Source organism: Polypterus senegalus, chromosome 11 (genome assembly GCF_016835505.1).
Source record: "Polypterus senegalus isolate Bchr_013 chromosome 11, ASM1683550v1, whole genome shotgun sequence".
NCBI lineage: Eukaryota > Metazoa > Chordata > Cladistia > Polypteriformes > Polypteridae > Polypterus > Polypterus senegalus.
Genome location: NC_053164.1, coordinates 8,704,926 through 8,722,314, shown reverse-complemented (window position 1 = coordinate 8,722,314; position 17,389 = coordinate 8,704,926). Strand labels below are relative to the sequence as shown.

General features: G+C 36.3%; 1 protein-coding gene across 1 annotated transcript in view; it reads right to left on the bottom strand.

Moving 5' to 3' along the window:
• Positions 1–17,389, bottom strand: part of ppp5c (protein phosphatase 5, catalytic subunit) — a 62,054-nt gene that overhangs the window by 24,672 nt on the left and 19,993 nt on the right. Inside the window, exons 5-6 of the mRNA XM_039768033.1 lie at positions 14,744–14,809; positions 31–129 (exon numbers count right to left, since the gene is read on the bottom strand). Of these exons, the coding sequence (XP_039623967.1) occupies positions 31–129; positions 14,744–14,809 (165 nt within the window). The remainder of the gene's footprint in view (positions 1–30; positions 130–14,743; positions 14,810–17,389) is intronic.

Sequence of the window (17,389 nt, the reverse complement as noted above, 5' to 3'; positions counted from 1 at the left end):
AAAAAAGAATGATGCCATGAAAAAGGATACATATGGGTTGGTCTCAGAAGGCAAGTCATTTAATTCAAATATATTCAGCAAGTCATAGTACTGGCCATGTGTGTCACCACATATAGTTATTTTGTCTGCCTAAAGGGGAAAAACAGATAAAACAAAATAATGTTTGTTCATGCACTGTTTGAATGGGGAGCAGATTATTAAACAGTTTTAGATCCTGTTGAGGTGACTGCAAGAAACAGACATCAACATAAAAAAAAGAGTGGACTAAAGATTTTGCTCTTATAATTCCAAGCACACGCCTGGAAACATCTGGACAGACACAAACTATCAGCAAATCAAAAAAAAAAAAACTTGTCAAAAGTTTTAGAACATCTCAGTTTTTCCAGGTTTTCTTCAAATTTAATCAGTTGAAATGTAATGAATGACTTAAAATGGTGAAAAAGTCAGCAGTAAACTTTACATTTAAAGTTTAGGTCAACAAAAACAGAAAAAAAGGAAATTATAGAATATTACAAATGGGCCTTCTTCAGGGAACAAGCAATAGGCTGCAACCTACAAATGTTCTTCAGCAACAGAAAGTAAACGAAGCCTTGCAAGTGGAAGCAAACAATTTGCACAGGCGTCCCAACCTCTGTTGATTACTTTAAAACCCTTCAACTGATTAAATTTGAAGAAAAACTGAGGTGTTCTAAAACTTTTGATCGGTAGTATAGATTCAGAGCATATATGAAATGCTGCTCCCAAAAGAACTGTCAATTATATCAATAAAAAAATACTGATGGAATGTATCCTACAACCCAAGAGGAAATAAACAAATATATAAATCACATACAACACATGGTAACTATCAAAACAGAATGTTACAAAACAATACAATTGTTCTTAAAGTAATACACATTAAAAATACATTTGGTAATAAAATTTAACATTTTATGTGAAATGTGGCATAAACAAGCAAATTAATTTGTTCAGATATGCTATAAATAAACAGAGTGTTTTGTCCATCCTTGTTCAAAGACATCTGCTAGCCCCAATTAAAAAAATAAAACAAAAAACCCACCAAAACAAAAAAAAGAACAGAAACCAAGTATCAATACAAAAAGTAATCTTGCCAACAGTTCTTTGCATAAAACATCTCCCCAGCTCTAAACACAACATTAAGGTATTCATCCAGAGGATTCTACTTTAAAAAGCTTCCCAATTGTTCTCAAAAATGCACCTTGGAGTATGTGGTCTCATGAGTTCCCAGTCCTGGGAAGGCTGGGAATAAAACCAGCATCAATTCTTAGAAAGGTACACTCAAAAGGTACACATATCAAAATAAAGTCAACAATTAACGTAAAACATGTGGGATGATACCCCAACACAGCCATGGTGGGAAAATGCAAATCTCATATAGAAAGTAACCAAGACTTGAATCCTCCAAGAAAACATTTAAACAAAACTCAAATGTCAGATCTGCTTTTAATTTAAATCAACAGGATATTTAAAAATGTTGGCACTCCCCACATTGCCCATCCCCATTTACCAGTATCTTATATAAAACCATTTCTTTGCACAGAGGCTATGGATCGGCGCTGGTATCTGGAAACCCCATTATTGCCAAAAGGGATCCGATTCTGTTGGGCCCTTAAGCAAGGCCATTAATCTGAAAATTGCTTCAGGGGCTGTACTATGGCTGACCCTGGATTCTGACTGTCAAAGGACAATTTCTTCTCTGGGATTAACAAAGTATATCCAATCAAATAAATAAAAAAAACAAAAAAAAAACAGAAAACAAAAACTTTTCAGCTAATTTAACAGCTACTTTAACTGATATTCTTGGCAATTTACTAATGAATGCGTTGCAACTCATTATTAGTGTTGAATTTCTGCTGTTTATGGACATCTTTTCCAATTATTTTAAAACTTTTTTTTTTTTTTATATAAAGATTCAGTCCTATTAATTGCTTCATTTATTCCTTATCCGGCAGACAAATAGAAATGTGAAATGAAGTTTCACTCCAACCAGCTTCCTATCAGAATCCAATTCTTGTTGTTGACTAAACCTGTTATTTAATTTATGGCTTTTTGATGCTCTTATTCTGCCACAGGAGGCATTTCCAAAACAGTTGATTTTTCTTTTTTTTAAGAATATTATAAAAAAGTTTTTTGTAGATCTGAACAGATTAACATAAATGAGACCTTTAACTATCTTTATTATCAGATATTGCATGATGGATACTGGTTGCTGGTCATGTGTTGGCTCATTTTGAATGTCATTATTGTTTGGCTGCTAATTAATTAAAAAAAAAGAAATGAAGGTCAGACTTAAACAGCAACTTAAAAGAGTTAATAAGTGGCAAAAATTATTTAAGAAAAGGGTTAAAATGAAAACCTGCAGCCGCAGTAGTACTCCAGGGTCCTCATGTATAACACCGTGTGTAGAACTCACACTATTACATGGTGTAAGCACAAAAGCGGGAATGTGCGTACGCACAGAAAAATCCAGATACATAAATCTGTGCGTTCGCCAACTTCCACATTCTTCCGCTACATAAATCCCAATCAACGTGAAAATTAACGCACGTGCACGCGCCTGCTGCCCCACCCCAACTCCTCCCAGGATTACGCCTCTTTGAGTATGTAAATCAATATAAATAGCCCTTAAGCTCAGTGTTCTGTGAAAAGGCAATGGTAAAAGCACGAATATAGAATTTCAGCGAATACCAAGTGGAGGCAAAGAAAAACTTACTATTTGTTAGTTTAAACAGTGGTACAAACAACAAAAGGAAGTTGATCGAGTGACATAGCGTGTCGGAGAAACTCAAAAGCAAGTTCACAAAGTCGCACAGTGCCCGAAATAAAAATTAAGTCGTCAGATTTCAAAGTCGCCGTGAAAAGGCAGGTCGCAGCCCACCATCTGAGTGTCATATAAAAGCTTATTAGGGTACAGAGGGAAAAAAAAAGGCACACAGTGGAAAAAAAAACATGAAATATCAACTTTAATCTCGAAATTTCCACTTTAATCACGTAGTTAATTTTGTCATTAAAGTAGATCATAAACTTGATCTTAAAATAGTTTAATTTACTAGTTTCACAAATTCCATCGTAACTAAAGTGTCACGTTAAATGCTTTCTTTTGTATTTGATCATTTATGTGCTCTGTGTGTGTGAATCACTACGTGTTTCTGGGCTCTCTCTTCCTCTGACAGGACACAGAATCCAATACTTTCGTAACATCACAGCTCTCTGAATAATTTAAATACTGAGATGTATATGTGATATCATTTTCATGATGATAGGAGTTAAAGCATGTTATTAAACATGGGAGAACAGTGGCGCAGTGATTGTTCATGCCTCATGCAAGATGCATGACCTTTGATGAAATAGTTTATTGTAGCAGTATTGTCTCTTTCAAAACGTACTAACTTCTAATTCCTGTCCTTACTTTTCTTTCTCCAAATACCCAATCGCCACACAATCAGCTCTGTAATAGACGTTAAGCCATCTGTAAGCTTAGAACGCCGATTCTTCAAAACTTCTAAGGAACATTGAAATATCTTCATAGGACGTGTTTAATTACTCTATCCATCTATCCTTCCAGTGTTGCGTCAGCAACAGCAAGAACACAGTGCGAGGCAGGAACAGCGGCTCACTAGTGCTGCGCCCCATGTCCTCACATGTTTAATTATTAACAATGTAGATTATTTAAATGAAGTTAAAGTTTTATCTGTGTAATATAATAAACATATTTTGCTGCATTTCATCGTAAAAATGATATCGTCATCATATGTAAATACGCGCTTTATAAAGTGGCTCAGGTTGTGCAATATTCAAAGTCAAAGTGAACTTTATTGTCATCTCAACTATATACAAGTATACAGGTAGACGAAATTGCGAAGCTCAGGGTCCACAGTGTAACAACATGATGTGCAAATAATAAATTAAAAATAGAATTAAAATTTAAAAATTAAAATTTAACAAAACACAAACAAGACAAGACATTGTGCAAAGATAGGACAAAGAAGTAGCAGCAATATTGATGTGTAAGATATGCAATATAATAAATAAATAATAAATAATAGATATAGATAATACAGAAATTATCAGTGTATGATAATAGTTGTTTAAGACGTGTTTAAACAATGACAAGTCAGAATATTTCACAGCAGAAGGATATCAAGAGTGTCAAAATCCTTAAAGATCAGTATGAGATTGCAAGTTTACAGTGAAATGATTGTACTTATAAGTTCTACAAGGAGCACTTGGACTGATTGAGTGCCTTTATAGTTCTAGGGATGAAACTGTTTCTGAACCACGAGGAAAGGCTCTGAAGCGTTTGCCATATGACAGCAGTTCAATAGACAGCACGGCTGAGGCAGCATGTGCTTGATGCTGTATACCGATAATTCTCTTTCCGATCAGCTGCTGCTGTGATTCCCCACTCAGATACAGTGATATAAATACGCCGAGTAGTGCAGTGTGAGTGATATGGAAAAAGATGATCCGCTGTGGCAACCCCTAACGGGAGCAGCTGAAAGAAGAAGAAGAAGAAGAAGGCGCAGTGAGAGTAACAACGCTAAAGCAGTTATGGTATTTAGAGTAGTTTGACCATTCTGTGGACCATTATATTGTTACAGGTAAATTACAATCAGATGCATTACACTAATAAACAATATGCGATTAATTTCAGTGTATTTATAAAGACGCGTCAGGCATGTGGATCTAAAAAAGAAAGGTAACCACACAGGAACAGTAGCACTGCTTTGACGCTGGGTGCCGCCAGTCTGCAAAACCGAGCACAGAACTTGCGTACACCTGGGTATGAGCTACCGTGGAAATGTGCATAGCGTTACACCAAGTTTAGGTTTTATACATCGCAATTTGAATATGGAAAGGTTCTTACGCAACATTTTTGTGCGTATGCACCGTTTATACATGAAGCCCCAGGACTGCAGTTGGAGATCCCTGCTCCAAATAACCCAATAATGACAAACAGTAGACAACTGTTTGAAACAATGAAGGTTATCATTACACTAGCTACAAAAACAAAGACAAGAGAACTACGCACCTACCTTAAGGGTGTATATTGCAAGTCAAAAGGAATTTAATGACATACAAGCTGAATAAAAGTATCTCCTGCCAAGTACAGTAACATTTACTGTACAGGGACTTCATGCATGAAACAGGCATGCTGACAAATACAACACTGTTTCTCAAATTGGGGTACACAAAATAATAAAATGTTAGGCAATTGATAAATTTCATGTATACTCTGTGTACTACCAGTCGGGTTAGCTTCTTCTCTTTTGTTCTCCATTTCACATATTTTAAACAATCATCAAGTGGTATCTGATCAAAATGCGAAAAATAGTGACCTTCATTAAAAAAAAACAATGAAGCATCAAAAGAACGAACAACCTTTACAGACAGTGCAGCCGTGTGTGCATGCACTGTCAATATATCCAAACAAACACTGTTTTCCAATGGGCGATCGAATCTTGACTACCTGTAACCCTGCACCACTCTGCCCAATGCATCTGATTTTAAAGGAGAAAACAGTAATCTAAATGAGAGACCTTTAAAACACATGCCAAGACCCCCTGCACCAAGCATGAGCTTAAGCACACAAGTTTACACTTGCGCCAGCCAAACCCATAATGTTCTGAGCCAATAAAAATGATTGTGAAGCTTTGTATCACTCATTTTGTATATACTGCCAAAATGAGTGTAAGTCACTCATGACTCTGTTTTGCCAAGTTGCAATAAAGCTAGAGGGCTAGATTGGGGGATCCTTTTAAGTAACAGAAAGATTTTTGGATCATGCGTCTACACCATCAAGTAAAATCAAGCCAAATGAAGCTTAAAAAGAAAAAAAATGGTGATAATTATATATAGCTTGGTTTTATGAGTCCTCAGTGTCAGCAATGACTGCTATCAAGACAAGTACAGGACATGTTTGCATGTAGAGGATGACCTCAGAGCCTGCCTATCATAATTCATCACTTCCAGAATTAAGAAACTATGCAATCAGAGATGAGAACATCTACATCACTTATTTACCAGGTACATGATCATTTCATAGACTGCTTGCTAACCAAACCTTCCTTGAGCTTCTCCAAGCATCCCTCCTTCCACTTCACAACTCACTGTACATACTGTAGCTAATGTGACCATGTCTCATTTTTCCGTTCAGAACACCTCTCCTTCACTCATCTACATACCATATTCGTCAGTACCACTCTGTGTACCCCACTCGTTGCTTCTGCTAGGGGCGCGAGTATTGTATATTGAGGCTTTGGCATATTTCACCTTTATAAGACTTTGGGGTGTGTCACTTTTTATACTGGAAATTAAATACTACAGAGATTTAGACAAGAATAGCAGACCCTTAAAAAATGTTTTAAATTAATAATTTATCAATATTCTTCTGGCAGTTCAGAATTACTGCTGTATTACATCAGTTTTAGCTTAGATTTGAGAAGTGGCATTTTTAAACAGCCTATTACTAGACAACTATAACAACCTATCTAAGGGGGTGAAGGAATGACAATCTTGTAGAATTAGGTTAAATTTTGAAGTTGTATCAGGGTGGCAGAATGAAGTTTTGAAAGTAGACAAGAAAGGATATTGAAATCACAGACTGTTAATAATGACTCTAAAGTTACTTTAAGAAAAAATGGAATATATGGTAGATCTGAGGCGCAGGATTTCATAGATTTGCTGAAGATTATAAATAAAAAAAAAAGCAAACACAAAAAACCCAGTGTACTTAATTATAATAGTATGTAGGTGTAAGAGATGCACAGAAACCCATGTAATAACACTGAGGTTGGTGGTGAGCTTTCTACTGATAGAGTGCATCATGAAATAATTTTCGTGCAAGGCATGGATGTCGACCGCTTATGAACGTTAAGTAAGGTAATGCCACAGAATCATAAAACCATGTAGGAGCTTGAATAAGCAGAAAAAAAAGTGGGCCAAAAACAAAATCTTGCAAGACACCACAGGAGGAAGGTGTCAGGGAACTAGACTCACCACCAAAGATGACCGACTATATGCGGCTAGAGATACTGCAGACGCACAGACAGCCATATGGGCAATTACATCTAATTGGTGGGATCATGGGCATGTTGACGTCTTCCTTATAAAACAAGTACCTGAAGATAAAAGTCAGAAAGTACAGCAAAAAGTCTAGACGTGTTGAGCAAATGATTTCCCTATATAAAGCTGTGATTTCAGCAGTATGTTATCTGTAAGCCGGTATTTTATTAAAAAGTCATTTTTTGATGAAAACAGTTGTATAGTTTTTTCCAAACTATGCACAAAAATGTTTAAAAATCATTATGTTTGCAAACACAATCAAAAATGAAAGGAGTTCTAGCATTTTATTGCACTAATGAGTGATGTGGTGTAGCGGGTCCACAGCTCACGTCAAAAAGGACACTTTATAAATACATAATTGCCGCACTCGCGGCTTAGAAAGGGGGAATGGTGTGTGGCTGGAGAGGCTCCCGGGGTGATGTGTGGTGCAGACGGTCCTCACTTAACACTAGAATTACCAGAGTCTACGAAAAAACTCGTAGATCCGGCCCACCTTAAAACCGTTCTCACTTCTCCGCCAGCGTCTTTTGTCCTGTAAATTTGCCGATTAAGATAAGCAGCAATTAGCCGGCTATTCCATCCCCCACCGTCGCAGAACGTTCACTAAGTTTTCCCAGCTAATGCCTTGTTTGATTATCTGGGAGTGACTGAACTGCTGGAGTTTTAGAGATTGTTATTTGGAACACATGCTTTTCATGTGTGTTCCGTTTCTACAGTAATCTGTGTAAACACATTGTTAAAACAGAAACTTTTTTATATTTTAGTAATAAATGTTACAAAATGTAGGCATAAACTATAGATTGTATGAAGCCTGATTTCCAAACATCAAATAAACACTTTCACAAAAAGTTCAAGGACAATACAACGGCTTCTGTGGCGTAGCGCTTAGATTTGCATTTCAGAGCGCAGCCTGCTTACCGTGCCTCAGAGACCCGAGTTCGATTCCCCGCTGGGAGAAAGTGTTTTTTTTCTTTTTAACCATGGCCGCTCTGCAATTCTCTGCTTTCTGCGTCTTGGGGCGATTTACTTTATTTTTTTTCCTTAAGTAAATCGTTAAGTTTAAAATGTTGATCGTGTTTATTTCTGTTGATTAATTCATGCTTTCATTCATTATAGCTAATACTGTTATCAAGTGGTCGCTATTTTTGCCTGTTGTATACAATCTATCTAGCGTCTTTACCTCCACTCTCACTGCCCGCTTGCCTGCGTGCAGCGTGTGTCGATTGATAATTTAATGTATTTATTTGTGACAATTCTCCTAGTTGTAAAATACATTATACATAAAACGAAACTACTATATAGCTAGTATCGTTATGTATCTGTCTAGTGCCTTCTCTGTCTACCTATCCATATTTATCTAGTGCCTTTCACATGTGAATGTACTCTCACTGCCTGCTTGCCTTTCTGCAGCACCTGTCATCTAGTGTCTTTCACAACTATCTATCTATCAACTTCTGTCTGTGCATTATTCAGTGATCTGTCTGACAGTGTGTGTCTTACAGAACTTAAAAATAAGAACAGTTATAAGGATACTTGATCATGTTAATTGCAGTCTCAATTGTTAAATAATATTTTAAAAGGAGTATCCCACATGAAAATATAACGATCTCATTAACTAAGTATATTTCAGTTTATAAATTTTATGTCTGTTTGAGGTTAAAAAGAAAATACATTAAATCATATATCAATAGACACACGCACGCCGGCAAGCGGGCAGTGAGAGTGGAGGTAAAGACGCTAGATAGATTGTATACAACAGGCAAAAATAGCGACCACTTGATAACAGTATTAGCTATAATGAATGAAAGCATGAATTAATCAACAGAAATAACCGCGATTGACATTTTACACTTAACGATTTACTTAAGAGAAAAAAAAAAGTAAAACACCCCAGCATGCAGAAAGAAGACACAGGCAGGCAGAGTGGCTATGGCTAAAAAGGAAAAAAAGTAACACTTTTGCCCCAGCGGGGAATCGAACTCTGGTCTCTGGGGGACAGTAAGCAGGCTGCACTCCGAAATGTAAATCTTACTGCTACGCCAAGCTGTTGTATTGTCCTTGAACCTTTTGTGAATGTGTTTATTTGATCTTTGGAAATCAGGCTTCACACATTCTATAGTTTATGCCTACTTTTTGTAACATTTATTACTAAAATATGAAAAAGTTTCAGTTTTAACAAGGTGTTTACACAGATTACTGTATAAACGGAACACACATGAATGCATGTGTTTCAAATAACGATCTATTATTTCCACTCTAAAACTCCAGCAGTTCAGTCACTCCCAGATAATCAAACAAGGCATGAGCTGGGAAAACTTAGTGAACGTTCTGCGATGGTTGTGGATGGAATAGCTGGCTGCTCGTCTTAATTGGCACATTTAGAAGACAAACGACGGTGGCAGAAAGGTGAGAACGGTTTTAAGGTGGGCCGGATCTACGAGGTTTTTATGTAGACTCTAGTAATTCTAGTGTTAAGTGGTTAGGTGAGGAGTCGTCCGCATTCGTGATTGGCGCTGGGAGCTGCTAATTGCCACATCTGATCCCCGTCCCCATAATAAATAGAAGTGCGAGGCGGCTAGGGGGAAAAAAAAAAGGGAAAAGTGAACAGAGGTTGCAGGAGAAGGTAGGAAGCGGGGAGAAGAAAGCCAGTGCAAGAGAGTGAGAATGAGCGAGTACAGGCTCGCAGGCAGCTGAGCAGGCCGACACCTAGGGCAGTTGGTAGTGGTCGCTCCTGCTGAGAGTGTAGTCAAGGAGCAGGAGTGACCGGAAGAAGGATGGCTTTTTTTTTTTAAAAATGGATTTGTTTTCTAATGGATTTTAACCTCCACTAATTTACTCATTTTAATGGATTATTTATTTAATGACTTACTTTGATACACTGTACTTTAATTTGAACACTTGTTTTGTTGGCTTTAAATAAAAGCACTTTTTTACACCATCCCCTTGCTTCACTGTTGTGCCTCACTGTCTAGCTCATCAGTGACATTGGGTGTTGGGTTTGAGGGCTCCCAGAAGCAAGATGGGAGCATGGAGCAAACCCGCATAGCCACAAATGACTATTTTAATGCATGGACAGACTAGCTTACTGACACATATAAAGAGCAGTCTAAAAGTAATCAAATTGTGCTTGGTGATGCCTTAAACAACTGTTGAAAACTAGAAGTTGAAATTTTAAACCTATCACAGTAATACTTCCATAAATACTGTATATAACAATGATATGTACATATATTGTACATATTTCTATGTCTATTGTTGGAGAAAAAAATAATCTGTCAATGTGGCCGTATGATAGGTTTTCAGTTATGGCAGGATGCCTGGTCTGAATACTGGATTATATGATCAGTTAACCTTTACTTAAAGACACCACAATCACAGAGAACAATACACATTAGAAACACAAAACAAGTGAAAAATTAAGCATCTTAATCAAGTATATTACAATCAATTTTAAAGAATTATGAGACACCAAAAAATCTGTTTTAGTAAAGCAAATAAGTCTCATGGGACCATCCAACCTGTTAACTTATTTATTCAGAGGCTTAGGGCAATATGATGAAAAATGAACAGCCTCTGATAGATGGCGCCTTTCTGCTCTAAGTGAAAGGGGGTGGGTGGGTCAAGTATCATCATAAAATAATGCATTACAAGATATTTATTGATTTGTTGACTTGCTAGCATGAAACTTTTGTTGATATTCGGAAATGAACATGTTCAAAATGTTTTGCTTGCTTTTAGGAACAGTACCACAGCCTGACAAACATAGGAAAGGTTGTAATAATTAATAAAAACTGAGAAGGCAGAATATTAAAAGTTTTCGTGCAGTTAAAAGTGCAAGGTGGTGTTAGTTTTCTTTTTTAAACCCTGTATTGTCATGATCATGATTTTTTCTCTGCTCAGCATGATGAGGGTTATGGCAGCAATATACTGGGCTGGTCAGTCCAGTCCACCTTCTGTCCTGGGGAATGCCCAGGTGCTCCAAGGGACAGTTGAGAGACATACAAATCACTCCAATGTGGATGCCCTTGAGCTTTTATAATTATTTTACTTTTTATTGTTTTGACAAAATTATCATGACTGTAGAATATACATATTTGAATACACATATAAAAGTGACAATATTTCAGTGTTAACATTTGACTATTTATTTAACAGTTAACCTGATTACAAACCTCTAGGACTGGATGGGTAGACTATTTGTTTGCAGCAGGAAAGTACAAAACATAAGGCATTGTTACACAGATACAAGAAAACTGACCGTCAAGTCAGACGTTTTCTCTGTTTTTAATATTCTTCCCTTTTAGTCATTCCAGCATGTGTTCAGACCATACTGCGTGTGTATATATATTAATTTATCTATGTATTTACTTAAAGAGCATCGTTATAAAGGCAAATTTACCGATGGGGATGGATAGCTAGACTAAAGGCACTACTAGGATTGATAGATAGATAGAATAAAGACACTACTAGACAGACAGAAAAGACACTATATATCGATCTAAAATAGTCCAAGACACAATAAAGGACAACCAGTGTTATTGTATATACACAAACTTCTTTGTACAAATCTTAACAGTACACAATAATAATTCAGAATTAAGCAGCATCCATACAAGTATCAGAGTTCTAAATTCTTATAGCCCTGGGAATAGGCTCTTAACACTAGAATTACCAGAGCTTACGAAAAAACTCGTAGATCTGTCTCACCTTAAAACGTTTCGCACCTCTCCATCAGCGTCTTTTGTCCTTTAAATGTGTTGATAAGCAGCAAGCAGTCTGCTATCACATCCCCCACCGGCGCACAGTTTTCTCAGCTCAAGTCTGTCTGTCTGTTGCTTAAACCAACTCCAACCAACTGACACAGATGAAATGCATGTGTTCCAAATAACAATATAGTATTTATAAAAGGTGTGATTTTGCTTGACTTCTTACTCTATGCAACTCCAACCAACTGACACGAAGGTAAACAGACTTGAGCTGAGAAAACTGTGCGGGGTGGGGGATGTAATAGCAGACTGTTTGCTGCTTATCAACACATTTAAAGGACAAAAGACGCTGACGGAGCGGTGAGAAGTGATTTAAGGTGGGATGACTCTACAAGTTTTTTCGTAAGCTCTGGTAATTCTAGTGTTAAATCTGTTGCTCTTCACCCTTGGGAACCTAAATCTCCAGCCAGATGGCAACAGCTGAAATTTAGACAAAAAGAGTATGACGACAGAATCGAGTCAGTCTTCTTTTTGACTTTCTTGCAATACAGATCAGTGACTGGGGCCTGCAGCAAACCAATAACTTTACTACTATTTTTTACACTGTTGTTAAGATGCTTTATATTCTTAATGCTGAACTTTTCTGACATCCTTGGCGTTAACCTCAAGCATGACTTGGGCTCAGAATTCTATGTAATTACATTTAACCATGAGTCAGACTCGAGATAATGTGTAATGATCCACTTTACATTTTCAAGTCCAAATAACACTTGGGACAGAATCCTGCTGCTACCTAGTGAATGAAATACCATCATGCTGCAAATAAATCAAGACTATTTCTATGTGTTTTGCCACACTAAGGTAATTCATTAATAATTCATTAGCTGTGCAGAGCAAAAAACCAACAGCATAGAAAACACTTAGAGAATTTTACATTAAACTGAAGCTGAATCATTGCTCAAGTCAAAGTGATGACTATATGAATTGGTCATCATACACTGACACAAAATGTGAAGCTGATGCATGATGTGGAACTAGGCGACTAAACCACCATAATAGGGCAAGTAAATTCAGTCATGTTAAGCTTCAGTGTGGTGTGATGGCAGCTGTGTGACAAAGAGGCAAAATAACTGACTGAGTCCAAGGACAAGCAAGACATTTGCCCCCTAAGCACTGCTCACAATGTGGCAACTGTAAATGTTCATGTCAGGGGAAATGTGGAAGTCACATTAACAATAAAGAATGGGCACATTAATCATGCAGATCAGGCACTGATATTCTCATTCTCATATTCTCTCAAGTACCAGCAACAAAACATGATATAGCAGGGCTAGAAAAAGTCCAAAGAACAGCAGCTAGGCTGATTCCAGGGCTGGAGGGGTAAGAGTTATGAGAGAAGATCGAAGCAGCTACGATTAACAGCCAACACGACCACTGTGACATAGTTGGAAACTTGTGAATGATAAGTTTTGCACAAATGTTAGAAAGCTCTTCTTCATGCACAGACACATTAAAATAAAATTACCAAACTAGTGTGGTAGACAATAGGACATTACAGACACTCAAAACTCAATTTGATATTATTTTAGGAGCATTGGGTGAATAGGATTGACAAACTTGACCTGTTCTGTCTGTTCACATATTAGGAGGAGTGTGCCATTTACTGCTAGAGCTAAATTGGATCAGCAGGGTCACAATTAAATCAATTTAATCTAATCAGGAATGGAGAAAAATATCCACTTTTTTGCTGTGAATTAAACGTATTAATAATTTAAAGTTATTGATTTAGACCACCAAATTTTTACTTTAATTTGAAGCAGGTAAGGATGTACAATATCTACAAAGTGATTCAAGGCATGTTCATTAAGTGCTTTTCAGTTCGACTGAGAAAGATTTATCTTTGTACTTCCAACTATATCTGCACTTATGGGCGTATTGGTAAGGGGGCTGAGATGGAGGTGAGGAGTCAGGAGGAGACCTTTGTGTCTTGGTGTATAGGGAACTGTCTGCATCTTAACATCAGCAAGACCAAGGAACTGGTTATCGACTTTCTTCCTCTATGTCTGGTCACTATTCAGGGAGTGAATGTAGAGTTGGTCCACTCCCACAAGTACTTGGGGTCCACATCAGTGACAGGTTGGACTAGTGTCAGAACACAAAGGAACTATATATGAAAGGATAGACCCAGCTTTTCTTCCATAGGAGACCGAGTTCCTTTAATGTAGGAAGTGACACCCTTCACATCTTCTAAAACTCTGTGATAGCCAGTGCAATTTTCTACTCTGTGTTTCATTAGGCTGGTATCATCACTTCAAGAGTGGCCCACCAAATTAAAAAGCTAATTAAAAGAGTAGGTTCAGTTATGGGACACACTGTGGTCCCCATGGAGGTAGCAGCACAGGAGAGTGCCATTTTGAACAATGCAGCACATCCTCTGACTGACACACTAACACTGATGAGTTTCAGACAACTAATTATTCAGCAGATGTGTGTCAATACACACAAACTTAGCTCATTTATACCAAAAGCAATACACCTGTACGGTGCCTCACTGAACTGAGACTGACAAGTCAGACGTTTTCTTTCTTCATTGTCATTTTGGTGGGTTTTTAGACCATTATGTATTTATTTAAAGAGTTTGTGTAAAAGGGCAAATATCCCCCTAGGGACTAACAGTTCTATCTATCCACAATATAAAAAACCTTAACAATGCTTTATGTAGAGCTATGAAATAGACCAAGCAGAGGACAATGTGTGGAAACGAGTGTAGCAGAAGCAATGCAACTTAAGGCAAGAAACATCTGAAGGGTTCAAAAAGAGAAGATTAAAATAAGAGCAGTGACTGCTCTTCAAAATGAAGTGGCAATTAAAACTGCTTAGCAAAAAATGAACCCATCTAACATTACTTAAATAGTCATATTGAACAACTCTTACCAATACTTAAGACATACCTCTTTCAATGTAATTTCTACAAGACTAGGAAGTTTGGCCAATACTTCTTTCACTTGTACCAAAATCTGAAAAGGAAGATCAAAAATGTGTTAGGTTCTACAGATGGGTTACTTTCATTTAAAAATCTGAGACAAATTCAAATTAAAAATAACTAAATTTCACTAGTGAGATATGGTATAAGTTGCACAATGGCAACACATAATTATCTAAAAATATAATACTGCATAATAAGATACACCAAAGACTCATTTGTTATTTATATTGAAAAAATAATTATGTTTATGCAACACTTATGCAAGTGTTATACTTAGTTATACTTATACTTCGTTATACTTAAAATATAGTGTAAAATATTAACCTAAGCATACAGGATTCATTAAAAACAAATATGGACTTGCATTTTTAAAATGCAATAGTTTAAACAGTTGTAAAGTGATTTTTACTCGCCGATCATGTTGTCACATTTTGAAGTGTCAAGGCACTTAAAGCAGGTCTAAGGGCTAGTGTATATAACCAAAATAAATAATGAGATCAATTTTGGTTTAAAATGGAAGTAAAAACTATCATAAAGCTCAGATAAAAACATTTAAATCAAGAGTTCCCAACGTGGTTGATATTGACCCCCTGGGGTTGATAGTTTCAATAAAAAAATTTGGGGGTCGACGACAGCAAAAATAGACCCCTTTACTACTGCTATTTGTTTGTTACTTCAAAATATCTATGATTCCAATAGGTACCTAATTAAGAAGCAAAATAATAAAAAAAAAAAAAAACTTTTTTGATAAAAACACATTACATACCAAACTTGCAAACGAAAAAGGTAAATTGTGTCATTAAAAGAGTCACACGTGAGAATGCATGAAAATACATGCAGCACAAACATGTCTGTGCATTGTCTTATCGAACGTATCTAAGCAAGTGCGGAAATGAAAAACCGTTGCATGTCCGCACTTGCTCGCGGTAGGACGAGACGACGGATATTCGATATTAGCAGAATCTATCAGTCTTGTACGGTCATGCTTTCATAAAACACTATAAATTGGTCCGTTTAAAGTGACATGTACTTCTTTGTGATTTGAACTTTGAATTATTTATTGAGGAGCAGTACTACGAAAAAGAAAATCAGAGGCCACAGTTTATTTATTCGAGTTTGAACAAAAATCTTCTGCTTCAAGTAAGTACATACTTTGTTTTTTTTTTATCACGGGGCTCTCAAAATTGTTTGTTAATAAAAGTTTTTATTTCCAATAATATGACTGAACCAAAAAAGAAATGGAGACAGTATAGCGTGGACTATTTGTACTTATTTTGAATTTACATATTTACTTCCTAAATGTCAAAAATGTAAAAAAAAAAACTCTGCTTTTATTTTTTTGGCTTTAATTTTCGTTAGTGCAGGTTTCGATAGTAAATGTTGCACAAGATAATGCCATATTCCGTAGTCCTTTTATCTTTTTCAATCATTAATTACAAGTGATTAAAATTAAAAGTTTGATATCTAGCGAAATATTTAATATCGAGTACTGTACAAATGTATTAATGTGAGTAAGTAAAGTAAATGACTACGAGGTCGACTGTTTTAGAAGGTTTTGGTAAAGGGGTCTGCGGCCGAAAAAAGTTTGGAAACTCTTTATTTAAATCATCTGGCATGTTATTTAATTTAAGGTTCATTTTAGCATATTGAGGCAGAAGTTAACTATTTTCATTTAATAGTCTAGCATGTTAATTAAAACAAGATGTATTTTAGCATACTGCTAGTTGAGGACTGACTATACACCATGTTTTTCTGTACAAAATGTATTACTAACCCTGTGCTCCTCTTACACATGTGTCACCAATAAATAAATGTCTTTTCACAACAAAAAAGGAATAGACACATTTCTTGTTGAACTAATATAAAAATATACCCACAAAAAAGTATAAACCTTTTTAAACCAATGACATTTTTTAACATACTATAAGAAGTACAAGGTCACAACACTGTTGTTTGCTTTTCATTACAAGGTAAATTATTAATATATGGTGAGAACTGCAGGAATGCATTTCTGATGGGGCAAGGGGAGATCACATTAGTTTTACATCTCAAAACAGCTCACAATGCGTTTTAGATGGAAGGCATGTCACATTTAAGGACTGGAGGAGCTGAGTTTGCTGCATTCAAGGTTTTTTTAGGGTATTACTGCGATATTTATTGTATGCAATTACTTGATAAAATCAGGTTTAAACAGGTCTTTATTGCTCTTAGTTTAAAAGAATTATTCTTTTTGTTGCAGCAGACTGCAATTTCTTTACGTTGAAATTGCTTTGTTGATGATCGCCAACTGTGATGTTGCTAAACCACTAGAGCATGAAGCATAATTATAAGAGTCAATCCTAGAAGGTTTGTGTTAAATTCACATAACTGGTTGCTTGATTTGAATTGAATATCAGTTTCACATAGTTACTTAGATTATGGCATAACCTTATACTCCCTGCAAATTAGCTATTTCTGTAAAAACAAGAGTTTTAAGTTAGTTAGGAAATAGTGTGACTGCTAGAAGCATGGACTGTTAGTTTACAAATAGAACATTAGCTTACAGTTTTCTGACAGTTTTAGAAACTCTGTGTGCAAAATGAGAAAGTCCCAGAATCCCATCTGCACCCTG